Below are 26999 nucleotides of genomic sequence, written 5' to 3'. Positions count from 1 at the left end.
GCCTGGAAGGCCCCGCGCCCCCGCGCCGCGCTCCCGAGTGCTCCGCCCGGCCGGCGGCGACCAGGCGAGCTCGGGGCAGGCGGCGGGACGGGCCGGGCCCGGGGCCGGGACGCGGCCGGGAGGGGAGGGGCCGGGCGGGAGGAGCAGCTCGCCGCTTTCGCCGCCTCCGCCTTCGCCTTCGCCGCCGCCTCCAGGTAAGGGGGCCCCGGAGCCGCCAGGCCACGGTGGCGCGCACCTCGCTGGGCCACTCCCCGCCGGCCCCACGCGGGGCACTCTGAGCCCGGCCCAGCCCTGGGGCCCTTTGCCCTGCGCCCCGCCCTCCACCCCAGGGACGCTGGACCCACCAGGAAACGGCCGCGCGCTCCCCGGCGCTGCCTGCCCTGAGCCAGGCCGCCTGCTGGTGGTTGGTTTGTTTTCAGAGCCGGAAGTGCTTTTAGAAATCTTGTGGGGCGGCAGAGGGGGAAACTGAGGCTGGACGGAGCATTTGGGCGACTCCGGCCTCGGCCTCCGAGTTCTTAGAGGTCACCCAGCCGCTCCCTTGACAAATGAGGACGCTGGTCAAGGTCAGAGAGGAAGGGGGCTTGTCCAAGGTCACAAGAGGTCACTGTGCTTCCCCTTGCCCCACGTGGCCCCTCCACCTCCCTGTCAGGAAGGCCTCTAGGACTCTCTCGCCTCGTCTCTCCCTGCCCCCCGTCCCCCCCCCGCCCCCCCCCCCCCCCCCCCCCCCCCCCGCCCCGCAGACTCTCAAACAGAGCGTTCTAGCGGGGCTTGGGGAGCCTCTGGAGAAAAGCCAGGCCTCTCATGTTACAAGGAGGCCGTGTCTTATGGCGCCCATGCCTGAAGTTACAGGAGGGAAGAATTACTGCTGCTGACTTTTGAGTGGATTTTAAAGCTGGGTAAACTGAGGCTCAGAGAGGTGAAGTAACTTCCCCAAGACCACGCAGCTAGGAAGCAAGAGAGAAAAACCTGGGCTACCTGCCTGGAGAGCCTGACCCAGTGCTTGGCACAGAGTTGGCCTCCACAATGCCTTTGCCTTGACCAGCCCAGCTCTTCCCTGGGGTGGCACTGGGAATTGCGAGCAGGGTCAGGCTAGCATCCCAGACTACTACCTAACTCGAAGTAGGAGTCAGCACATGAACCCCCTTTCCCCTAACTCAGTGTTTATTTCGTTGCAGAAAATATGAAACTCTTTTTAAGTTTTGGGAACATCCATTTGTTCATTCAACAAATGGCTTTGGATTGTTCATTCAAATATTTGTTGAGCTCCTACTTTGTGCATTGTTTAGGCACTGAGGATACAGCAGTGAAAAAAACGAGCCCTGCCCTCAGGAAGTACACTCCAGAGGGTGAAATAAAGCCCTGCCCTTCGGCCTGGGGAGGGAGGGCTGGGCACAGGGGAGACCATTGGCGTTTCCCCAGCTGTGAAGTACATGAAGACAGCAGAAGAGACCGGTGTTAGAGTGGCCTCAAGCCCTCGTGTGCAGCATCAGACAGAGATGGGCTCAGGTGTTAGCTTTGCAGCTTTGTAACTGAGTGATCAGGCAAGCTCAATGACCTCTTTATGCCTCAGTTTACTCATTTGTGATATACCCATCTCCAAGGTTGTTGTGAAAATTAAAGGAGCTGAAGCCACAAAAGGCCCAGTGCAGTGTCTGACACTTTGGAAGACTATACTTTTTTTTTTTTTTTTTTGAGATGGAGTCTTGCTCAGTCGCCCAGGCTGGAGTGCAGTGGTGCGATCTCGGCTCACTGCAAGCTCCACCTCCCGGGTTCTCGCCATTCTCCTGCCTCAGCCTCCCGAGTAGCTGGGACTACAGGCGCCCACCACTACGCCTGGCTAATTTTTTTGTATTATTAGTAAAGATGGGGTTTCACCGTGTTAACCAGGATGGTCTCAATCTCCTGACCTCGTGATCCACTTGCCTCGGCCTCCCAAAGTGCTGGGATTACAGGCATGACTTTATACTTTTTAGTCCTAAGGCCCAAGGAGGAGTTGGGCAGGAGGAGTTGATCGATTAGGTTGTCATAGCTCAGCATGTAGCTCCCACAAAGGCTGAGGTCTGGAGAGTTCCTCATAAGGCTCAAACCATCCCTCTCTACTCTGGTACCACTGGGCTACAAAGGCTGGATCAGCCACCAGGGCTGGCTAACGTGGGACCTAAGAAATGTCAGTGGGTGGTTTCTCATTGTGTTCTCTTTTGACCTGTGTGTTTTGTAAACAGTGTTGTACATTATAAACCGGGGCTGCTGATGAGGAGTGGGGAACTGGCTCTCTGGAACGTGTGACAGCAGACAGAAGGGGTGAGAGTGAAATCCAATCCACTTTCCGTTTGGCCGACCTCCACTTCAAGCTGCCCTGATATCATCATACCACCCTCTGCCTCTGCCTAAAACCCCACTCTGGCTTCCCATTTTCTTTCTTTCCTTTTTTTCCTTTCTTTCCTTTCTTTCCTTCTTTCTTTCTTCTTTCCATTTTTCTTCTTTTTTTTTGAGACAGAGTCTCACTCTGTCACCCAGGCTGGAGTGCACTCACGCGATTTCAGCTCACTGCAACCTCCGCCTCCCGGGTTCAAGCGATTCTCCTGCCTCAGGCTTCCAAGTAGCTGGGACTACAGGCACCCACCACCATGCCCGGCTGATTTTTGTATTTTAGTAGAGATGGGGTTTCGCCATATTGGACAGGCTGGTTTTGAACTCCTGACCTTGTGATCCGCCCGCCTCAGCCTCCCAAAGTACTGGGATTGCAGGCATGAGCCACTGCGCCTGGCCTTGGCTTCCCATTTTTTTAGGGAAAAGAGCAAAAACCTTTTACACGAACCAGAAGGCTGTGCACCCCTGTCCCCCAGCTTACACCTCCAGCCGCATCTCAGACACTTATCAACAGCCCTCTGTGCCCAGGCATGCCACCCCTCCCTCCTTGGGACCTTTGCATCTGCTCTTCCAGGCCACTCCTACCCCCTGCTTCCCTTTTCCCAGGTAACATCTTCTGATTCTTCACATTTTAGCCCTACCCAGACTTGTACTCCAAATGCCTCAGGCCACAAGACTTCTCCTGTATGTGAGAGGTTAAGTTCAGGGTGGAATTATACACTCATTGCTGGGATTAATTCCTGTTATACCCTGTACACCACCCTAACTGTAACCCCTGTGACCTCCAGGACCAGGGCTAGTAGGTCCTCAGTAATGCTTAGTAGGTCCTTAGTAATGACATCCACCGATAGGGAGGCCGTCTTGAGCACATTGGGGACCTCACTTTACATAAAACGATATTGTCCTTCAACAAAATCTGCTGAAGTCATTTTTCAGTTGTGGCTTGTTTCATTCAGCACACAGGGATGGAGCCCCTGCTCTGCCACATGCTGTCCTAGGATATGTCTGGGAACATGGCCCAAAAGCCACTGCCTTTCTGAGCTTCCTCTAGTGAGGGAGATAGACCGTAAATAAATCTATAATACATTGTCAAGTGGTGATAAATTTGATAAAGAAAATCACAGGCCAGGCGCGGTGGCTCACGCCTGTAATCTCAGCATTTGGGAGGCCAAGGAGGGCGGATTACAAGATCAAGAGATTGAGATCTACTAAAAATACAAAAATTAGCTGGGTGTGGGGGTGTGCGCCTGTAGTCCCAGCTACTTGGGAGGCTGAGGCAGGAGAATCGCTTGAATCCGGGAGGTGGAGCTTGCAGTGAGCCAAGATCGAGCCACTGCACTCCAGCCTGGTGACAGAGCAAGACTCTATCTCAAAATAAATAAATAAATAAAAATCACAAAGGGTTGGGTTGGAGGCAGGAGTGGAGGGGCTGGCTGTTTTACACTGGAATGAATAACCAAAATATTAATTGGGAAACCCTGGTGCCCTGGGCTTCATCCACTCTCACCCTGACCCTCCTGTTCAGGGAGACAGACACATTGGCAACCGGCCATTATGTCCGAGAAGAGGTGGAGGGGCCCAGATGAAGTCTTTGGGGCTTCAGAGGTGGCAGGCCCCACATTCGCTGGACAAATCCAGGGAAGTGCATGGCAACCCCTCCCCCCCCCAACTTAGTAAAGTGGAGAAGGACTTGGGATTTGAGGTCACACAGGCCTGGAAGGAGCATCCTAGGTCTTGCCAGCTGTGTGACTTCCGCTTCTGTGAGTCTCAGTTTTCTCATCTGTAAAATGGGGACAGTGATTGTCTCTTCTTAATAAGGTTGTTAGGAAGCTGAAGTGGGATCATGGAAGTAGGCCCCAGAAGATCTATGCTGATTTTATTATTAAACTGTGCTTTTGGAAAAGGACACCATTTGGACAGGGGGACCCAGATGGGAGAGAACAGCCTGAGCTGAGGCCTGAGGTGGTATCCCAGCGTGAACTGGAAGCAGGGGAGTGCAGTTTAGCTGAGGATGAGCTGCAAGCAGGGAGTGAAAGAAAACAAAGCGGGAAAGGCAGGTTAGGCCCGTCCACAGGTGCTTGGGGCTCAGAAGTGGGATGTGAGCCTGTGGATTGATGAGAGCTCGTCAGATTCATCCAATTTGCTAGTTTTCAAATTGTGTTGGAAATCTCTGGCCAGGATGTAAACTAGACCAAAGAGAGGTAGAATAGCACCATTGTGAAGATGGCTGCCTGTGGCCTAAGATCCAGGCACAAGTTTATATACCACATGACTCGTCCAGTGACCTTGACCTTCAATTCTCAGGGCCTCTCTGTCCCCATCTGTGGAAGGATGATAATAGCACCCACCTTGTAGGATTGTTGAGAGAAAATAAGATGATGTGTGGAAAGAGGTGACACGTGGCTAACATTTGTCCACCTTTTACTGTTGTGATTTTTAAATGTTTAAAAATTTTTTTAACGTTAAATTTTTAATTTTTTTATTTATTTATTTACTTTTTGAGACAGAGCTTTGCTCTTGTCACCCAGGCTGGAATGCAATGGCACTATCTCGGCTCACTGCAACCTCTGCCTCCTGGATTCAAGCGATTCTTCTGCCTCAGTCTCCTGAGTAGCTGGGACTACAGGTGCCCGCCACCATGCCCAGCTAATTTTTGTATTTTTGGTAGAGACAGGGTTTCACCATGTTGTCCAGGCTAGTCTTGAACTCCTGACCTCAGGTGATCCACCCAACCTCAGCCTCCCAGAGTGCTGGGATTACAGGTGTGAGCCACTGCGTCTGGCCCTAATTTTTTTTTAAATGTAAAAATTGTGATAAAATACACACACCATGAAATTTACCATTGTAAATTTCTGTGAGTTGTCTCATTGTAATCTTCTGTGAGTCTCAGTTTTCTCATCTGTAAAATGGGGACAACGATTGTCTCTTCTTCATAAAGTTGTTGGGAAGCTGAAGTGGGATCATGGAAGTAGGCCCCAGAAAATCTAAGCTGATTTTATTATTAAACTGTGCTTTTGGAAAAGGGCACACATTTTAAGTGTGTAGTTCAGTAATGTCAAGCATATTCACATCGTTGTGCAACAAATCTCTAGAACTTTCCAACTGGCAGATCTGAAACTCCACACCCATTAAACAACCACCTTCCTCCCCTGTTCCTGCTCCCCGCAGCCCCTGGCAACCACCATTCATTTTACTTTCTCTCTCTATGAATTTGACTACTCCTCATACCTCACAGAAGTGGAATTGTACAGCATTTATCTTTTTGTGACTGGCTTATGTCGTAACTTCTCAGGGTACATTCATCGTTCATGTTGTAATATGTGTCAGAATTTCCTTCCTTTTTTTTTTTTTTTTGTTTTTTGAGATGAAGTCTCGCTCTATCGCCCAGGCTGGAGGGCAGTGGCGCGATTTCCGCTCACTGCAAGCTCCGCCTCCCAGGTTCACGCCATTCTCCTGCCTCAGCCTCCCGAGTAGCTGGGACTACAGGCACCCACCACCACGCCTGGCTGGTTTTTTGTATTTTTTAGTAGAGACGGGGTTTCACCATGTTAGCCAGGATGGTCTCCATCTCCTGACCTCGTGATCCGCCCGTCTCGGCCTCCCAAAGTGCTGGGATTACAGAGTTGAGCCACCGCACCCAGCCTATTTCCTTCCTTTTTTAAGACTGAATAATGTTCCACTGTGTGTATGGATCGTATTTTGTTGATCTATTTGTCTGTAGATGGGCATTTGGGTTGCTTCTAACTCTTGGCTATTGTGAATAATTCTGTAAACATGGGTGTACAAATATCTTTTGGAGACCCAGCTTTCAATTGTTTTGCATATATACCCAGAAGTGGTATTACTGGATCATGTGCTATTATAGTTTGAAGGTGGGGTATTGAGGGTTCCCCTCTGTGTCTCATCCTGCCCATCACTCTGGGGCTCTGGGGGGCAGTTTGAAAACCAGTGGGTCAAATGGACTATTACAGACTTTGCCATTTCTCCCACTTCCTTCTCAGGCAAATTTGTCCCTGTAATTATTTTGTAGTTATCCCAAGTGGAAACCACCAGTCAGTCAACAACTGTTGCTGAGTTCCCACTGTGCTTACCTGTGAGCAGAGGGAGATAGAAGATAAATGTAAATGAGTAACTGATACAGAATTGGGAGGCTAGTGTGTGCTGTGGACAAAGTAGAGCAGCTGGGTAAAGGGGCTAGGACAGGCAGTGGGCAGGGTGGCTGCACCGAAGTGTGAGATTTGATCTCAGACAGGAAGGAGGTGAGGGAGTTGGCTGTGTCCTTATCTGGGGGATAATCATTCCTAGCTGTGGGAACGGCCAATGCAAAGGCTGTGAGGTGGGAGCGGGCCTGGTGGGGTCCAGGAGCTGCAGGGAAGAAGGTGTGGCTGGAGCAGCATGGGAGAAGCAGCGGGAGTGGGGGGCAGAGAGGCCACTCAGGCCGATTGCAGCAGCCCCATCACCATTGTAAGGACCTTGACTTTGAGAAGGGAGTCTTGGAGGGTTTGGAGCAGAGGAGGGGCATGGCCTGACTCTGAGATGGTGCTCTCTGGGTGCTGTGTATGAACAGCTGGGGTGAGGGCAGAAAAAAACAGATGTGTGGAGAGGCGTGACCCAGTAAGAGGTGACGGTGATTAATACCAGGCAGGAGAAGGAAGAGAGCAGTGGTAAATGTGGGCACACATCACAGGGCCTGGGTGTCCACCCCAATGGCACTGTCACCCCACCCACCTTCCTGCCCCTCCTCCAGACCGCTGACGCAAGGATGGGGGGGGAGCTTTCCTTCCATGCCAGCATCTCTGTTTTCTTCTGGTCTGTAATGTGATTGTCCAAAACCCTCTGGGTTCTTCTATGTTGGAACTGTTGCCATGGAGACCTCCTGAGATGCCTCACTGACCTCTAGCTTCCAATTTGACTTTGGATAGAGGTGTAGAATGAATGGGTATCTCTTCTAAATGGCTGCAGAGGGTGCTAACCTGGGCCCACCTAGACTCTGCCCTTCTAGGAGCATCTCAAGATTGCTTTATTTTGGCTGTGGGGTGCATGTGTATTGTAACCTTCTACTATGCTCTGTGGCATTTCTGGCCTAAGGATGGTGCCATAGCTTTACGTGGTGTAAATGATTTCTTAGCCAAATGCTTTTCTTTCTCCTTGGCCCCAGAATAATTAGTCTTCAGCCTTTCCATGACGCTGTAGCGCTATCTCCCTATTAATGGTTATTTTATTGCACCGGAGAATCATTTAAAAACTCAACTGCGATCAGAAAAAGGAGAGAGAGAGAAAGCCTGGTGGGGTCCAGGAGCTGCAAGGAGTAGGGTATGGCTGGAGCAGCATAGGAGAGGCGGCACACTAATAGAATCACTTACCCACACTAATATAAGTCACATCAAATTTGACCTTGAGGCTGGGCGTGGTGGCTCACGCCTGTAATCCCAGAACTTGGGAGGCCGAGGTGACAGTTTCACTTGAGCCAGGTGTTCGAGACCAGCCTGGCCAATGTGGTGAAACCCTGTCTCTACTAAAGATACAAAACTTGGCCAGGCATCATGGTATGCACCTGTAATCCCAGCTACTTGGGTGGCTGAGACAGGAGAATTGCTTGAACCCAGGAAGTAGAGGTTGCACTGAGCCCAGATTGTGCCACTGCACTCCAGGTTGGGAAACAGAGTAAGACTTTGTCTCAAAAACAAACAAACAAACAAAAAAAAAGTTTGACCTTGACCTTCACTGACTGCTCCAAGAGGGGGAAAAAAAGGCCAGAGCTGGCTGGCATGTAAAGAAAAATCAAAAGTTCATTCTTGCATGTGATCTTCTAAAGGTCCAGGTCATGGAGTTTTAAGGACGATTTAAAGGATTTTCAAAGATGGTATTGACCATATTTGATTTTCTCCTTGGTGCTGACTTTGGAATTTTTCATCTCTCCAAGAAGAAATCCAGTGGCATTGTTTATGGCATCAGTCAACAAATATTCAGAGGGCCCACTGTGGGTGCTTGTGGAGCTGAGGTCAGATATTTATGGAATGTCTCACTGCCCCCACTACTTACAAAAATGACCCAGTCAGCATTTTCTTTGGTGACAGATGATGTGACTGACTAGACACAAGTCATAATCATAGCATATCAAAATGAGGTCCCATTCCAAAATGACCTCTGTCCATCCTGGGTCTGGGCTGTGCAGCTGAGCTGTAGGCATGGGTTTGCCCTGTTGTTCTCACTCTATATCTGTTGTTTCCCTGGAGAGCGCGTCCTCTTCTAGGTCAAGCTTGGGTCTTTCTTGGAGTTCCTTGGTGTAGCACTCCATTTTCATGCTGTCAATGGAGACATACCCGAGACTGGGTAATTTATAAAGAAAAAGATGTTTAATGGACGCATAGTTCCGTGTGCCTGGGGAGGCCTCACAATCACGGCGGAAGGTAAAAGGCACGTCTTACATGACGGCAGGCAAGAGAGAAGTAAGAACCAAGCAAAAAGGGGTTTCCCGTTATAAAATCATCAGATCACCTGAGAATTACTCACTATCACAAGAACAGCACAGGAAAGACCCACCCCCATGATTCAGTTACCTCCCACCAGGTCCCTCCCACAATGTGGGAATTGTGGGAGCTATAATTCAAGGTGAGATTTGGGTGAGGACACAGCCAAACTATATCATTTGGTGTCTTCACAGTACCTGGGACAAGAACCTCAGGAGGCTACTGGGAGCTGGGAGCTCCTCCTTCCGTCAGTGACTCCTGAGCCCCAGGGCACTGCTGGACCAGGCCTGTGTGTCTTAGGTGACCCCAGGGCACAGAGGTACTGCTGGTCCTGACAGAAGGGACTTTTTCTCGTCGCAGGAATATAGCACTCTCTTGGAATCAGTGTAACTTCTCAGACACACTTGAGATCCAGTTTTACTTTGGACTGGATCCTGATCCCAAATCAGATCAACGGGTGGAGGCCCCCAAGGACCAGACACACAGCAGGTGGCACATCTCCCACCCCACAGCTGCCCCTATGTTTGTGCAGCTGGAAGAGTTTGGGGTCCCAGCCTGTCCAGTTGGACAATTCATAGGGTTGAAACCATGGGCTCCCCCATTCCGGCATCATGGAGAGCTGAGAAGCTGAGAATTGCCCTGTCTGTCCCACCAACCCTTGTTCATTTCTTTTTCTTTTCTTTATTTTTAAGTTCTGGGATACATGTACAGGATGTGCCGTTTTGTTACATAGGTAAACATGTGCCATGACGGTTTGCTGCACCTAGCAGCCCATCACGTAGGTATTGAGCCCAGCATGCATTAGCTCTTTTTCCTAATGCTCTCTCTCCTTGCACCCCACCCGCTGACAGGCCTGTGTGTGTTCTCCTTCCTGTGTCCATGTGTCCTCATTGTTCAGCTCCCACTTATAAGTGAGAACATGTGGTGTTTGGTTTTCTGTTCCTGAATTAGTTTACTGAGGATAATGGCTCCCAGCTCCACCCATATCCCTGCAAAGGATATGATCTCATTCCTTTTAATGGCTGCATGGTATTGCATGGTATATGTGTACCACATTTTCTTTATACAGTCTATCATTGATGGGCATTTGGGCCGATTCCATGTCTTTGCTATTGTGAATAGTGCTGCAATGAACATACACGTGCAGGTATCTTTGTAATAGAATGGTTTATATTCCTTTGGGTGTGTACCCGTAATGAGATTGCTGGGTCAAATGGTATTTCTGCTTCTAGATCTTTGAGGAATCGCCACACCATCTTCGACAACGGTTGAACTAACTTACATTCCCACCAACAGTGTAAGAGCATGCCTATTTCTCTGCAGCCTCACCAGCATCTGTTATTTCCTGACTTTTTAATAATTGCCATTCTGACTGGCATGAGATGGTATCTCATTGTGGTTTTGATATGCGTTTCTCTAATGATCAGTGATGTTGAGCTTTTTTTCATGTTTCTTGGCAACATGAATGTCTTTTGAGAAGTGTACGTTCATGTCCTTTGCCCACTTTTTAATGGGGTTGTGTGTTTTTTCTTGTAAATTTGCGTAAGTTACTTGTAGAGTCTTGATATTAGACATTTATCAGATGGATAGATTGCAAAAACTTTCTCCCACTCTATAAGTTGCCTGTTCACTCTGATGATAGTTTCTTTTGCTGTGCAAAAGCTCTTTAGTTTAATCAGATCCCATTTGTCAGTTTTTGCTTTTGTTGCAATTGCTTTTGGTGATTTCGTCATAATATCTGTGCCCGTGCCTATGTCCTGAATGTATTGCCTAGATTTTCTTCTAAGGTTTTTATAGTTTGGGGTTTTACATTTAAGTCTTTAATCCATCTTCAGTTAATTTTTGTATATGGTGTAAGGAAGGGATCTAGTTTCAATTTTCTGCATATGGCTAGCCAGTTCTCCCACCATCATTTATTAAATAGGGAATCTCTCTCTTTTTTTTTTTTTTTTTTTGAGGCAGAGTCTCACTCTGTTGTCACCCAGGCTAGAGTCCAGTGGCAGGATCTCAGCTCACTGCAGCCTCTACCCACAAGGCTCAAGTGATTCTCCCACCTCACCCTCCCGAGTAGCTGGGACTGCAGGTACTCACCATCATGCCTGACTAATTTTTGTATTTGTTGTAGAGATGGGGTTTTGCCATGTTGTCCAGGCTGGTCTTGAACTCCTGGGTTCAAGAGATCCATCCTCGGCCTCCCAAAGTGCTGGGATTACAGGCGTGAGCCACTGCGCCCGGCCTCTTTTTCTTACTGACAAGATCTGTTGGTCAAATGTGTGGGACTTAACTGTGAACTCACCCCCACTGACTTGGCTGGGCCACATGGGCCCAGGGCTTTCTGAGATAAAACACTCCCCTTCTAAGGATCAAGAGGCCAGAATTATTTCTGATTAAAAGTTTATATATTTTTTTTTTTTACATTATAAAAGCACCAATAAGCTTATGACAGAAATGCTAAAAATATAGAAAAATAAAAAGAACAGAAACCAATCACCTCTAGTCCCTCAGCCCCACCAACCAACAGATAATGATCATAAACATTTTGATGTATTTCCTTCTGATCTTTTTGCTCTGTGAAACATGTTTTATTTTTTATCGTTATTTATTTATTTATTTGAGACAGAGTCTGACTCTGTCACCCAGGCTGGATACAGTGATGCAGTCTTGGCTCACTGCATTCTCTGCCTCCTGGTTTCTAGCAATTCTCCTGTATCAGCCTCCTGAGTAGCTGGGATTACAGGCATGAACCACCACACCCAGCTAATTTTTATATTTTTAGTAGAGATGGGATTTTGCCATGTTGGCCAGGCTGGTCTCGAGCTCCTGACCTCAGGTGATCTGCCTGCCTCGGCCTCCCAAAGTGTTGATATTACAGACGTGAGCCACCACACCTGGCTGAAACATGTTTGTTTGTTTTTTAATTTAATTTTTTTTTTTTTTTTTTTTTGAGACAGAGTCTTACTCTGTCACCCAGACTGGAGTGCAGTGGTGTGATCTTGGCTCACTGCAAGCTCCGCGTCCTAGGTTCACACCATTCTCCTGCCTCAGCCTCCCAAGTAACTGGGACTACAGGTGCCCACCACCACGCCTGGCTAATTTTCTGTATTTTTAGTAGAGATGGCATTTGTTAGCCAGGATGGTCTCGATCTCCTGACCTCGTGATCCGCCTGCCTTAGCCTCCCAAAGTGCTGGGATTCCAGGCATGAGCCACCGCACCCAGCCGAAACATGTTTTAAAAACAGAACTAGAGTCATATTGTATATTCAGTCGAATTCTGGTCTACCATCTCTCTAGAACAAAATTATCCCGGATATGTAGCATTTGCCGATTTCTGTGATGTAAATATTCCCAACATGCCAGCGTCACCGGACACAGGGTTGGATGGAGAAGCACAGAACTGATTGTCACCAGCTGGTATGAACTGGCACCAGTGCAGCATGTTGTAATTTTAAATTATTTTTTTTCCGATCTCAAAATCAACACTTATTGTTAATAATTCATAAAACACAGATATATAAAGAAAAAATTAAAATCATCCAGAATCCAATCCGGGTCTCTGCCTACCTGGAGTTAGCCACTGCCGGCATCCTGGTGCATGTCCAAACAGTGTCCTCTCTACGGATAGAGACCTGCACAAAATAGCTTTCTAGAGAGTTCAAAAGCAATGCGAATTTATGGCAGAAAATTTAGGGGAAATACAGGAAAGTCTCTGGTATCTCTGAATGGCAATTCAGAGATAATTTTGGAGGATGTTCTTCCAGTCATTTTTCTCCTCCCCATTGTTTTAACATGATTGGACTCATAGTGTGAATATTCAATTTTTAGGCACAGTACAGGTTCATTCTCATGCCAGGGAAGAAGGCAACCTCTAGGAGAAGGGCATTCCCACTGATAACTTAATACAAACCCCACTGAGGCTTAAAAAAGTAAAAAATATTATTTTCACTGGCATTGAAAATGGCACTAAGGACTGGGTGCAGTGGCTCACGCCTGTAATCCTAGCACTTTGGGAGGCTGAGGCGGGCAGATTGCCTGAGCTCAGGAGTTCAAGACCAGCCTGGGCAACATGGCAAAACCCCGTCTCTACTGAAAATATGAAAAATTAGCCAGGCATGGTGGTGCGCGCCTGTGATTCCAGCTACTCAGGAGGCTGAGGCACAAGAATCACTTGAACCCAGGAGGCAGAGGTTGCAGTGAGCCGAAATGGCACCACTGCACTCCAGCCTAGGCGGCACAGCCAAACTCTATCTCAAAAAAAAAAAAAAGAAAAAGAAAATGGCACTAAGGATGAAGCTCAAATTATTTGAAATTTTGGGGGACCCAGATTTTGGGTCCTAAGACCTCCTTTGGGTAATTCCAGATGCTTGGCCCTTCGTCCACCTCCCTTCCCCATCTGATGCTCCATTGGTGTGTGAGAACGGGAGCGCCTTTAGGGAGAAAAATAGGAAAATCTAGCTCTTGCTTAAGCCTAAAAGCTAATTCATTCCTCAGTTCATATAACTGGCATTTTCTGAGTGCACACTCTGTGGTTAGGCACCAGGTACAGATGTGGAGGTGACAGGATGCCTGCCCAGGAGCTGGATGCAGTGACCACAGCTCAAGGTACAAGGAGTTGAACAAGGACATTCAATGAGACAATCCATGGAAAGTGGCAGGGCTGTGTGGGGCACATGGTGAGTGCTCAGCAGTGGTAGCTGCCTGCCTTACCACTCTGCTGAGAAGAGCATCGCACATCGAGGAACGTACAGGGCAAGGGCCCAGAGGAGCGACGGTGCAGTGCCAGGCTCCCCTGAGCTTTAGCGAACCAGCCAGCTCCCTCTGCTGTAGCCTTCCCCAGATCCCACACTCTGTGGACCCACCGGCTGGTTTTTCTGGTTTGCTCCCACAGGGCAATTTGCATATTTCTCCGAAGAACCATCCAGAACCTGAGCAGCCCGTCTTCAAACAGAGAGAGGCCCACGGCTGTTTCTTGAAATCTGGGTAAGTACTGAAGGTTTCTTTTCCTTCAGAAGCCCCTTGTTATGATTTAAAATGGTCTTCTTTCTGAGTTTACATTTTCTGTCTCCCTCTCTAGAATATAATCTCCCCAATGGGGGGTCTTTTTGTGCCTGGCTTAGTCACCACTGTAGGAGGGCTAATACATGTTTATTAGATTCATTAACCCCTTAAGAGGTCAATATTCATTGATAATTTACTTTTGCCTCAAGAAAAGGTTTTTAAAATTCTATAGAGATGTTCCACTACTTTTTTTAAAACTTTTTATTTTAAAATAATTATAGGCTCGCGGCAAGTTGCAAATATAGTACCAAGAGGTTCCATGCACCCTCATTCAGCCTCCCGCGTGGCCGTTGCCTTTACAAGGAAGCCTAACTCCTTAGTGAGACGAACTTGGCCCTGCCTGCGGCAGCCCTTGGCAGCTTCCACTCCCACCTCATTTCTTCATGCCCACCCATTGTCCAAGCCCTGGCTGCACCAAACATCTTTTTGTTCTTCAAAAGCATTTCTCCTCTACCTCTGGGTCTTGCCACATGCTTTTCCCTTTGTCAAAGATGTGCCCACCCCACCCCTGTCTGATTCACTCCTTGTTCAGGTCTCAGCTTTACCATCACCTTCTCCAGGGAGCCAGTGCCGGGTTCAGGGTCCCCGTCTTGGGATCCCTCTGTCTCTCATGTTTCCCCTGTCACGGTGTTTATCACACGGATTGTCACTGTCTGTTTTTTCTGTTTGTTTTGGTTTGTTTTTCTTTGAGAGACAGGGTCTTGCTTTGTCACCAGGCTGGAGTGCAATAGTGTGATCACGGCTCACTGCAGCCTCAACTTCCTCAGACTCCTGGACTTAAGCGATCCTCCTGCCTCAACCTCTTGAGTAGCTGGGGCCACAGGCATGCTCCACCATGCCTGGCTAATTTTTAAATTATTATTATTTTTGTAGAGACAGAGTCTCGCTTTGTTGCCCAGGCTCCTCCAGTCCTTCTGCCTCAGCCTCCAAAAGCTCTGGGATTACAGGCATGAGCCACTGTGTCCAGCCACCATTGTCTGTGTATTTGTCTGTCTCTACCACCATACTGTTTCCTCTAAGGAATACCTCTCCACCCATCCTGTGACTTCTGCAGGCCTCTGCTGGAATGACACCTTTCATCCACGTATATTAGCCAACCCCACTTCACCCCATCACTTCATATCCCCTCACCCTGCCTAACTGTTCCTCCCCTGACCACTTCCTGAAGGAATGTTTACCTATGTGTTGAGTGGGCTGCTGAGGGCATGGATTCTGCAGCCAGACCTCCTGAGTGTGTGTCTTGGTTCTACCGCTTATTAGCTCTGTGACCTTGACCAACTTAGGTCGCTTTGTCATTATGTATTGGCATATTATTGCCTGTCTCCCACCAGAATGTCAGCCCCTTAAGAGCAGGGAACTTGTCAGTTTCATCCTCTGATCTGCCCTAAGGCCCAGAACAGGGCTTCCCACATCCTAGCCCCCTCTTCATTCATCCAGCAAGTATTTCCTGAATGCCTACAGTGATCCAGGGCCTGTCCAGAAAGCTAGGGGTGTGGCAGTAAAAAAACAACTAGGGAACTGCCTTAAGAAACTTCTATACTATTTGTATACACAGGTAAAGAAATAATTTTTTAAAAAAAACATTATTTTAGATAAGAATGAGTATGATAAAAATAGAAGAGGGTGCTGGGATAGAAAGACAGAGATATTAGGTTGGTGCAAAAGTAACTGTGGGTCTTGCTATTAATTTGCACCAATCTAATACTGTAGCCTGGGTGGTCAGGGAAGGTCTCTCAGAGGTGGTGACGTCTGGGCTGAGGCCAGATGATGTGATGGTCAGGGAAGGGTGTTCCTGGCGGGGAGAGTGGCAGGTGCAAGGGCCTGAAGGGGACGAGCAGAAAGACAGCCAGTGTGGCATAGTGAACGAGACCGGTGTGGGGACATGAGATGGAGTTTAGTGGCAGGCAGCAACTGGATTGCACAGGACTTTTAAGCTTGTCCAATCTTCGGCCTGTGGGCCGCATGCAGCCCAGGACAGCTTTGAATGTGGCCCAACACAAATTCGTAAACTTTCTTAAAACATTATGAGGTTTTCTTGCAATTTTTTTTTAGCTCCTCAGCTATCATTAGTGTTAGTGTATTTTACGTGTGGCCCAAACCAGTTCTTCTTCCAGTGTGGTCCAGGAAAGCCGAAAGATTGGACACCCCTCTTAGGCCATCATACCAGGACTGGGATTTATCCTGATGTAATGGGAGGCCTTTGCAGGCTTTTAAGCAACCTAGTGACATGATTGGTCCATGTGGCAAAAAGGTCACTGAGGCCACTATGTAGAGAATGCATTGTAGGGCATCAGGAGAAATTGTGTTGAATGAATGAATGAATTTGGTCAGAGTTTAGCTTTATTATTATTATTTTGTTAGATGGAGTCTCACTCTGTTGCCCAGACTGGAGTGCAGTGGCACAATCTCAGCTCACTGCAACCTCTGCCTCCCAGATTTAGGTGATTCTCCTGCCTCAGCCTCCTGAGTAGCTGGGATTATAGGCACACCCCACCATGCCCAGCTAATTTTTTTTTTTTTCTTTGAGACGGAATCTCGCTCGTCGTCCAGGCTGGAGTGCAGTGGCGCGATCTCGGCTCACTGCAAGCTCCGCCTCCCGGGTTCATGCCATTCTCCTGCCTCAGCCTCCAGGAGTAGCTGGGACTACAGGCGCCCGCCACCACGCCCGGCTAATTTTTTGTATTTTTGGTAGAGACGGGGTTTCACCATTTTAGCCAGGATGGTCTCGATCTCCTGACCTCATGATCCACCCGCCTCGGCCTCCCAAAGTACTGGGATTACAGGCGTGAGCCACTGCACCCAGCCACTAATTTTTGTACTTTTAGTAGAGATGGGGTTTCACTATGTTGGCCAGGCTGGTCTCAGACTCCTGACCTCAAGTGATTCACCCGCCTCGGCCTCCCAAAGTGCTGGGATTATAGACACGAGCTACCGCCACGCCCAGCCTGAGCTTAGCCTTTTGTACACTAGACACATCCTCATACCTCTGTGGTTAGAAGTAGGCCAGCTCACCCTTCTCTTATCAGAAAGCTGTTTATTATTGAGCTAAGAACTGGTGTGGGGCTCCCCAGATACCAGTCTAGTAAAATACTACCTTAGGCTCCTCTGAGTAATAGGTACAATCAATACAGCCTCCAAGTGGCACATGGAGTTGATTAAATATAGTGGAAATTGTTGACCTGCTGACATCAGGCTAGTGCTGCCCTTGGCACTGCCCTCAGTTCATGGTTTATGCTGTTCCCCCTGTTTCCACCGCCATGGTCTGAGCTGACCTTCTGAGCCAGGGAAATTTGCTGCGAATCTCAAATGTGGGTTCCTGGAGCAACCATTGAGGCCAGTCTTGCTGGGTGACTTTCAGCAAGGTCTTAACCTCTCTGGGCCTTCGTTTCTCCATCTGAAATAGGGGAAGGAAGATCCCTGTGCTGGTGTAGAGGAAAGAGCTCAAGGTTTGGAGTCAAAAGTCTGGTTTGGATCTCATCAGTTACTGTGTAACTTTGGGGAAATTGCTTGATCATTTTAAGCCTGTTCCTCGGTGATAAGAGGAAATCATAATGGTTCATGTCCAACTTAACTTTACATGGTAGTTGTAAGAATTAAGCGGATTGGAAAATGCTTTGCAAACAGTTATGTGCTGTAAAAGTGTTGGTTTGTTGCTTTTAACTACCTCAGGGTTGTTTTGAAAATAAATGAAATATTAATTGTAGACAGACTTTTAAATAACTCCTCTACAGAAGTAATATTTTGAGAACAAAAATTTTTGTTGCTCAGCTAGATGGGAACAAACTTATGAACCAAGAACAGTATGGAGTATGGTTATGGAGCTAGAAGGCTCCTGGCCATGTGATGAATATTTAAAACAGAGTTGGTGGCCAACAGTTCTATCTTTGGGCCCTATCTGTCTGCCATTGATTAGCTGTGTGAGGGGAGCCCAGTTACTTCTCTGAGCCTGTTTCCTAATTTGCAGACTGAACATTACAGTCCTACCTGCCTCATAGAGTCTGCTGAGACAATGCATGTTAAAATTGCAACCCCGGTACCCTGCACCCAGTAATGACTCAGTAATGTTAGGTCTTGTTAGTATTAAACCTTCGCTGTGTGCCAGGCACCATGCCAAGGTTTTTACTTGTTTGTTGATCATTTTGTGCATTTATTTTTTAGCCAAGCATTTATATAGCACGAACCCTGTGCCAGACTCCATTCTAAGCACTTCACGAATACTAAGCCACAGGGCTGTGTCCTTTACTGCTGACACATCTCTTCTAGGTAGATACCATATGGTTCCATCTGTAGGTGAAGAAATCTAAGTACAGAGAGGTTGAGTTGCCCAGGGTCCCACATCTGCTAAGTGGCGGTGCTTGTTTTCACACCCAGGTCTGTCTGGTCCTGAGCCTGCGTTCATATCCTTGATCCCCTACAGTAGAGGCTGGCACCCTTCCCTGTACCCTTCCTGGTGGCTCCCAGTGTTCTTTCTCCTTCTCAGATGCCTTTGTGGCGTGTCCCCTCTCTCCTCTTCTCTCCCTGCTCTTCCTACTCTTCTCCTCCCTTTCCCTTCTGCCCCTGGGAAGGAAGGAAAGAATGGAGGGAAGGAAAAGAAGGAGGAGAACAAAGAGGAGACCTTCCTCCCTTCTTTCCTTCTTCCTTCCTTCCTTCCTTTGAGGTGTACCATACACAAAGTGCATAAATCTTAACTATATAGCTCAGGGAAGTTTCAAATATATTTATACCCATGTAACAACCACCCAGGTCAAGATAGAGATCATTTACTCCACCCAGAAACCTTCTTTGCACCCCTTCTGAGCCAATACTCCCTCCCACATGTAACCCCTCATCTGACTTCCATCACCATACGTTGGGTTTACCATTCTTCAGTTTCATGTAAAGGGAATCCCATGGTAGGTACTCTGTCGTGAATGGTTTTCTGTGTATCATTTTGTCTGAGATTCACTCATGTTTGCTGTAGTTCATTCCTTTTTCATTGCTGTGTAATGTTTCAGTGTGAATATGACCATTTATCCATTCTACTGTGATAGTCATGTGGGTTGTTACCAGTTTGCGACTATTGTGAATGAAGTTGCTGTGAGCATTCATGTATGTGTCTTTTGGTGACATAAGTCCTCATTTCTCAGGAGTGGAATTGCCAGAGCATAGGGAAGACGTATGTTTAGCTTTAGGGGATATTGTCATACCATTTTCATATAGTTGTACCGATGTACAATCCCACCAGCAGTATATGAAAGTTCTGTTTGTGGCCAAGCGCGGTGGCTCACGCCTGTAATCCCAGCACTTTGGGAGGCCGAGGCGGGCGGATCACGACGTCAGGAGATCAAGACCATCCTGGCTAACACAGTGAAATGCCGTTTCTACTAAAAATACAAAAAATTCGCTGGGCGCAGTGGCGGGCGCCTGTAGTCCCAGCTACTCAGGAGGCTGACGCAGGAGAATGGCGTGAACCCGGGAGGTGGACATTGCAGCGAGCCGAGATCGCGCCACTGCACTCCAGCCTGGGCGACAGAGCGAGACTCCGTCTCAAAAGAAAGAAAAAAAGAAAAGAAAGTTCTGTTTGTTCTTCATCCTCACCAGCATTTGGTATTCTCAGGCTTTTTAGTTTTAGCTATTCTGACAGGTAAGTGGTAGTGTCTCATTGGGATTTTATTTTCCATTTCTCTGATGACTAACGATGTTGAACATCTTTTCATACTTATTGGCTATTGGGATTTTTTTGTTTTTTTTTTTTAAGAGACAGGTTTCATTCTGTAGCCCAGGCTGGAGTGCAATGATCATAGCTTATTGCAGCCTCGAATCCTAGGCTCAAGCGATCCTCTCACCTTAGCCTCCTAAGTAGCTGGAACTACAGGCATGTGCCACCATTTTATTTAAAATAAAAGCTAATTCTTTTATTTTATTTTTCTGTAGAGATGGAGTCTCACTATGTTGTCTTGGCTGGTCTTGAACTCCTGGGCCCAATCAATCCTTCTACTTCAGCTTCCAAAAGTGCTAGGATTAGAGGTGTGAGCCACCATGCCTGGCCTAAGGAATATCTTTTTTTTTTTTTGAGATGGAATCTTGCTCTGTCACCCAGGCTGGAGTGCAGTGGCGCAATCTCGGCTCACTGTGGAATATCTTTTATGAAGTATCTATTCCAGTCTTTTGCCCATTTTTAAATTTGCTTCATTTCTTTTTCTTAATGGCTTATTGGAGTTAGTTGTTTGGATACTGTGTGTAGACCTTTGTGGATACACATATTGAAGATCCCTCCCTCCATCCCGGTCTGTAGTGTGTGTTTTCACTCTCCTAAAGGTGATGAAAAGAAGTTCTTCATTTTAATGATGCCTACTTTATCAGCCTTTTATGGTTTGTAAGTTCTGTGTCATGCTTAAGTAACCTTGGCTTACCTCTGGAAGCATTTCTCACTGGAAATTTTTTCCTGCAGGGCTGGGAATGGCCACGTGGAACAGGCCATGCCAGAAGCTGCCTCAGCGGCCTCTGGTAGCTGAACCCACTGCAGAGGGGGAGCCACACCTGCCCATGGGCCGGGAGCTGACTGAGGCCAACCGCTTCGCCTATGCTGCCCTCTGTGGCATCTCCCTGTCCCAGCTATTTCCTGAACCCGAACACAGGTGAGTTCTTCTGTCTCACAGAGGGAAGGTCATGCTTCTTCAGGGGAACAATTACGGACAGCCAAACAGCCTGCCAGGCACCATGAGGCAATGCAGAGAGGGGCAAGTCATTGTCCTTGCCTCTAAGGCAGGGGTCTCTAACCGCCAGGCCGTGGACCAGTACTGGTCTGTAACCTGTTAGGAACCTGGCCGCACAGCAGGAGGTGAGCCGTGGGCGAGCAGGAATGACTGCCTGACCTCTGCCTCCTGTTCTAAGCATTTTATCAATACTAAGCCACATGGGCTGTGTCCTTTGCTACTGACAAAGCTCTTCCAGGTACATACTGTCTGGTCCCATCTGTAGATGAAGAAATCTAAGCGCAGAGAGGTTGAGTTGTGGCAGCATTAGTTTCTCATAGAAGCTCAAACCCTATCGTGAACTGCGCGTGCAAGGGATCTAGGTTGCACGCTCCTTATGAGAATCTAACTAACGCCTGATGATCTGAGGTGGAACAGTTTCATCCTGAACCCTACCCGTGCCGGGTCCCTGGAAAAATCATCTTCCCTGAAACCAGTCCCTGGTGCCAAAAAGGTTGGGGACTGCTGCTCTAAGGAACTCACAGTCTGGTAGGGGGATAAGACATCCCCTTGTTCGGTTATTCACTCATTTATATGTTCACCAAGTATTTTTTGAGCACCTACTGTATGCCAGGTATGATTTGAAGTACATGGAGGGTAAATGTGAATGAGACAGATACCATCCCCCAATCAAGTAGGACACTGTCCAGGAAGGGATAAGATATTAATATTTATTCATTCATGAAACATGCATTTGTTGAGCCTCTACCATGTGCTGGGTGTAGCACATGGCCCTGTGGAGTAAACAAAGATAAATGAGGCCCGACTCCTGCCTTCAAGGTGCTTACATCCAGGTGGGGGTGCCCAGATGGCTGATTGTAACAGCAGACAGATACAGATGAGTGAGTGCTGTAATGGATTTAAATAGGGGGTCGTGGGAGCAAAAGAATGACACTGTTATATTTCATCTCTATCATTGACAGTGTCTCCTATGTGTGTGTTTATTTTATTTATTTATTTATTTATTTATTTATTTATTTATTTATTTATTTATTTTGAGACAGAAAAAAAAAATAAATCGCCCAGGCTGTCGCCCAGGCTGGAGTGCAGTGGCCGGACGTCAGCTCACTGCAAGCTCTGCCTCCCGGGTTTACGCCATTCTCCTGCCTCAGCCTCCTGAGTAGCTGGGACTACAGGCTAGCCCGCCACCTCGCCCGGCTAGTTTTTTGTATTTTTTAGTAGAGACAGAGTTTCACTGTGTTAGCCAGGTCTCGATCTCCTGACCTCGTGATCCGCCCGTCTCGGCCTCCCAAAGTGTTGGGATTACAGGCTTGAGCCACCGCGCCCGGCCCCATGTGTGTGTTTAAATCACATATTTGGAGTCAGAATAGCAGAACTGTTAAGAGCATGGGCTTTGACCTTAAAAAATTCTAGAGGAGAGAGTATGGAGGCAGGAGGGAGCCAGTTAGGAGGCCAGCGGAGTCGTCCAGGGGAACCAGGACAATGACTGAGTGGTGGAGAGAAGACACCGATGGGACAGACTTTTCTCAGGGAGAGTGGAGTTGACTTGGGAAGAGGTTGAGTGTGGCGGGTGAGGCACAGGCAGGAGTTCACTAGGGCTCCAAAGGTTCAGAGGGGGAAGAGAGTGTAGGCGCACAGAGATAACCGTTACTAGGACAGGGAGCACAAGATTGGGGCCAGGAGATGGTGAGAAACTCTTGCATCTGCAGTGTTTTCAAGACATGGCCCCCACCTACACTCAGTGGTCCCGCATGAGTAAAGTTCGCTTATGCCTTGGGTCTTAGCTGTTTGGGGTTTTTGTTTTTCTGTCTTTGTCTCTCCACTGGACTAAACAGTTGAACATACTTAACTCCTTGGGGGTCACCTCCAGGACGCCTTCCCTTATCTGTCCTCCAGACCAGGGCATTGTTCCACCTGTGTGCCCAGGGACCCATCTCTGCAACCATCACACTGCGTAGGAACTCTCCATACCTGCTACCCCTCCAGTCTGAGCTCTTGGAGGGCAGGAGCTACCTTGTTCATCTCAGAGTTTCCAGTGCCTTGCACACAGCTCAGTATAGCAAAGATACCTGGTAAAGGTTCGTGAAAAGAAGAGGTAGGTTCACACTGGCTTTGTAAGCAAGCAGATGGTCCATAGGCTCTGGACTCAGATCTGGGTTCAAATCCTAACTCTGCCACATTCCAGTCGCATGTGACCTCGAGCAGTTTATTTAACTTCCCTAAGCCTCAGTTTATTTATCCGTCGAATGGGGCTAATGATACCCATGCTGCAGGGTGATTGCAGGAATTAAATGAGATGATGTAGTCAGGCACGGTGGCTCACGTGTGTAATCCCAGCACTTTGGGAGGCCTAGGCAGGTGGATCGCCTGCGCTGAGGAGTTTGAGACCAGCCTGGTCAACATGGTGAAACCCCATCTCTACTAAAAATACAAAAATTAGCCAGGCATGGTGGTGCACACCTGTGGTCCCAGCTACTCGGGAGGCTGAAGCAGGAGAATTGCTTGAACCCGGGAGGCAGAGGTTACAATGAGCTAAGATCATGCCACTGCACTCCAGCCTGGGCGACAGAGCAAGACTCTGTCTCAATCAATCAATCAATCAAGAGATGATGTAGACAAAGCACACATCTCAGTGCCTAACACATAGTAAGCACTCAATAAATGGCAGTGGTTGCTTGCTAACTCTGTGAGTTACTTTCTTTGCCCTAGTTTCTTCATCCAGAAAATGAAGATAATACTACACTTACTCCTACCACTCAGGATAGTTTTTTGACTTTTTGGTTTTGTCGTTTTTGTTTTTTAGAGATGGGGTCTCACTCAGTCACCCAGGCTGGAGTACAGTGGTACAGTCATAGCTCACTGTAACCTCAAACTCCTGGGCCCAAGCAGTCTTCCCCCACCCCAGCCTTCTGAGTAGCTGGGACTACAGACGCATGCCACCATGCCTGGCTAACTTTTTGTTCTTCTAGAGATAGGGTCAAACTATGCTGCCCAGGCTGGCCTCAATCAATCCGCCCATCTCAGCTTCCTGAGTAGCTGAGATTACAGGTTCGAGCCACTATGCCTAGCAGTCAGGCTACAAGTAATAGAACACAGCACTAAGAGAGATTTAAACAGCAGGAGGTTTGTTTTTTTCACTTGATGAGAAATCCCAAGGTTCCAGAGTTGATTCAGTGACTCAAAAGGTTTCTGGGGCTGGGTACAGTGGCTCATGCTGTAATCCCAACACTTTGGGAGGCCAAGGCAGGTGGATCACATGAGGTCAAGAGTTCAAGACCAGCCTGGCCAACATGGCAAAACCCTGAATCTATTAAAAATACAAAAATTAGCCAACCGTGGATGGCACACACCTGCAATCCCAGCTACTTGGCAGGATGAGGCACAAGAATCACTTGAACCTGGGAAGCAGAGGTTGCCTTGAGCTGTGATCGTGCCACTGCACTCCTGCCTGGGTGACAGAGTGAGACTCTGTCTCAAAAAAAAAAAAAAAAAAAAAAGGCCTTTGGGTTGGCTTCTGAACAATTCTGTTGGCCTTCCCCTCCTGATTACAAAATAGCTGCTGCAGCTCCATACATCACACCCTCACGGGACAAGGCCCAAGGCAGAAAGGAAGAGGGCAGGGATTCGGATTCTCCCCAAGTCTCTCATCAGGGAGGACATTGCTCCCGAAATACCCCAAGAAGCCTTTGTTTGGTGTCATTGGCTAGATCTTGTCACGTGCCCAACCTGCAGGTACAGGGAAGCCTGGGAACAAATAAAGGCGTTTGCTGTTTTCTCTTTTCTTTTCTTTCGAGACAGTCTTATTCTGTGGCCCAGGCTGGAGTACAGTGGTATGATCTTGGCTCACTGCAACCTCTGCCTCCTGGATTCAAGCAATTCTCCTGCCTCAGCTTCTTGAATAGCTGGGATTACAGGCACACGCCACCATGTCTGGCTGATTTTTATATTTTTAGTAGAGACGGGGTTTCACCATGTTGGCCAGGCTAGTCTCGAACTCCTGACGGACCTCAAGTGATCTGCCCACCTTGGCCTCCCAAAGTACTGGGATTATAGGCATGAGCCACCACGGCTGGCTGGCTTTTGCTGTTTTCAACCTCCATCTTCTGCCAGCCAGGAAGAGGGGTCTGGGGAATTACTGCTTCAGAGAAGCTGTTGACAACACCATCCAAGAGGGTGATTGTAAGGAGGGTATGTGATGATGGCCCTTGCGGATCCTGACACCGAACTACTACCAAGCGAATGTTGGTTGGTCTTGTTAATAATGAAACTCCTACCTGATAAACCAATACCTAGCCAAGGAGGAGTTTTGTGTACTTTGTTTCCATGAACAAATGTTTATGAATCTGGACTGTGTGCCAGGCCCATACTAGGCGCTACTTAGGAGGGCACATGAGGCAGTGAGTTACTGTCCTGAGTCTCCCACCCCTGCTCCACAATATCCAAGCGTTGTTACAAGCACAGGTGGCTGTGGCCTGGCCATAAGCATTTGCCGTGGAATGTTTCCTTCTTGAATGTTTCCCATTCAGTACGCCGGTTGTTTCCGCATGGTTGATCTGTTTTCTGATGCACAAAACATATTTTTAAAAAACATCAATATTGGCCGGGTGTGGGAGTTCATGCCTGTAATCCCAGCACTCTGGGATGCCGAGGCAGGCAGATCACTTGAGGTTAGGGGTTCGAGACCAGCCTGGCCAACATGGTGAAACCCCGTCTCTACTAAAAATACAAAGATTAGCCAGAAGTGGTGGTATAAGCCTGTAGTCATAGCTACTTGGGTGGCTCAGGCAGGAGAATTGCTTGAACCCGCCAGCCTGGGCGACAGAGCGAGATTCCATCTCAAAAAGTAAAAATAATAAATAAATACCTCAGTATTTTTAAAGCCCAGATATGTTGTTGGTTTCAGTAATCTTTAGAAAACACTCTGGCAGTTTTTGTCCCCACGTGATGTAAAACAACCCTCTAAAACATTTATTTCTCCTCCATGCTGTCAGCATCACAGATGCTGTTCCCTTTAATTAATTCCATTTGTCAAACATGGAGAAATTAATGGGGTACAGCAGGGATGGACAGATGACTTCTGCCAAGGGCCAGTTATTTTAGGCATGTGGGCCTGGCAGTCTCTGTCACAGTTCCTCATACCTTTGCTGTGATAGCACAAAAGCAGCCACAGACAGCAGGTGAAGGAATGCATCTGGCTGTGTTTCAATAAAACTTTATTCACAAATAAGGGCTGCAGGCAAGATATGGCTGGTTAGCTGTAGTTTTCTAAGCCCTGGTGAATGGGAGGAGCTTTGGAGTAGGAATCAGGAAGCCTGGATTCCAGGGGAGGCTTTGTCCTGTCCCTGCTGTAAGAACCTTGAGAAGACATTTAACCAGCAGTCCTCGCCAGGCGCGGTGGCTCATGCCTGTAGTCCTAGCACTTTGAGAGGCCGAAGCGGGTGGATCACATGAGGTCAGGAGTTCAAGACCAGCCTGGCCAACATGGTGAAACCTCGTGGTGAAACCTCGTCTCTACTAAAATTACAAAATTAGATAGGCGTGGTGGTGCACATCTGTAATCACAGCTACTTGGGAGGCTAAGGCAGGAGAATAGCTTGAACCTGGGAGGCAGAGGATGCAGTGAGCCGAGATCGCGCCATTGCACTCCAGCCTGGGCAACAAGAGTGAAACTCTGTCTCAAAAACAAACAAACAAACCCCAGCAGCCCAGGCACGCCATGTGTAAGATGGCGTAGGATCAAAGGGGATGTTCGATGCCCTTGCTCCGTGAGTGACCCGTGCATGGTGGGTGCTCAGGGACATAACCACTGGAGTGGGGTAACCTCTGCAGTGGGTATGCATAGCCTCTGGGGTCCCAGAGATGTAGGTTTGAATCTGGAGCTGTCACTTAGCCTTTCTGGATCTAGGATTCCTTATCTCTAGAGTGGGGTAAACTAGTACCTCCCTTAACTAGTACCTCCCTTCCTCATGGGGTCATGGTGAGAATTAAGTAACTCAAGGTGTACGAAGCTCTCAGCACAGGGACTGACGGACAGTTGCTCTACAATTGTTACCTGCTGTCATTGTTGCTATTGATTTTCCTGTATTTCCACTAGACCAACAAACACGTTAGTAGAAATTATCAAGGCCCTGCCGATTTAAAATGCGACTTGTTATTTGGTAAATTGCTGTGCTGGCACTTTACATATATATTTTTTCAAATTCATTTGTCCGTGGAAAGAAACACATTACTATCTAGTGCTTTGTAGGTGCCAGGTATTGTTCTAAGCACATGACAAATACTTACTTAGTTAATACTTTCAACAATGCTATGAAATAGGTTTTATCATCTCCACTGTTTTACAGATACGGAAACTAAGGCCCAGAGGGGTGAAATTACTTGTCCAAGATCACACAGTTCGTGGCAGAGC

At 47.9% G+C, this 26999-nt stretch overlaps 1 protein-coding gene across 3 annotated transcripts in view; it reads left to right on the top strand.

Annotated features, from left to right (window-relative positions):
• Positions 1-26999, top strand: part of TMCO4 (transmembrane and coiled-coil domains 4) — a 122226-nt gene continuing 95227 nt past the window's right edge. The window contains exons 1-4 of one of the 3 annotated variants that reach the window (XM_025366709.1): positions 1-194; positions 2223-2301; positions 13726-13817; positions 20326-20512. In XM_025366709.1, the coding sequence (XP_025222494.1) occupies positions 20334-20512 (179 nt within the window). In that variant the 5' untranslated portion in view covers positions 1-194; positions 2223-2301; positions 13726-13817; positions 20326-20333. Of the gene's footprint in view, positions 195-740; positions 917-2222; positions 2302-13725; positions 13818-20325; positions 20513-26999 lie in introns of all 3 variants that reach the window. The other 2 variants (XM_025366727.1, XM_025366717.1) reach the window with 2 other exon arrangements.

Source organism: Theropithecus gelada, chromosome 1 (assembly GCF_003255815.1).
Source record: "Theropithecus gelada isolate Dixy chromosome 1, Tgel_1.0, whole genome shotgun sequence".
Classification (NCBI taxonomy): domain Eukaryota; kingdom Metazoa; phylum Chordata; class Mammalia; order Primates; family Cercopithecidae; genus Theropithecus; species Theropithecus gelada.
This window is presented reverse-complemented; position numbering and strand designations above follow the sequence as displayed.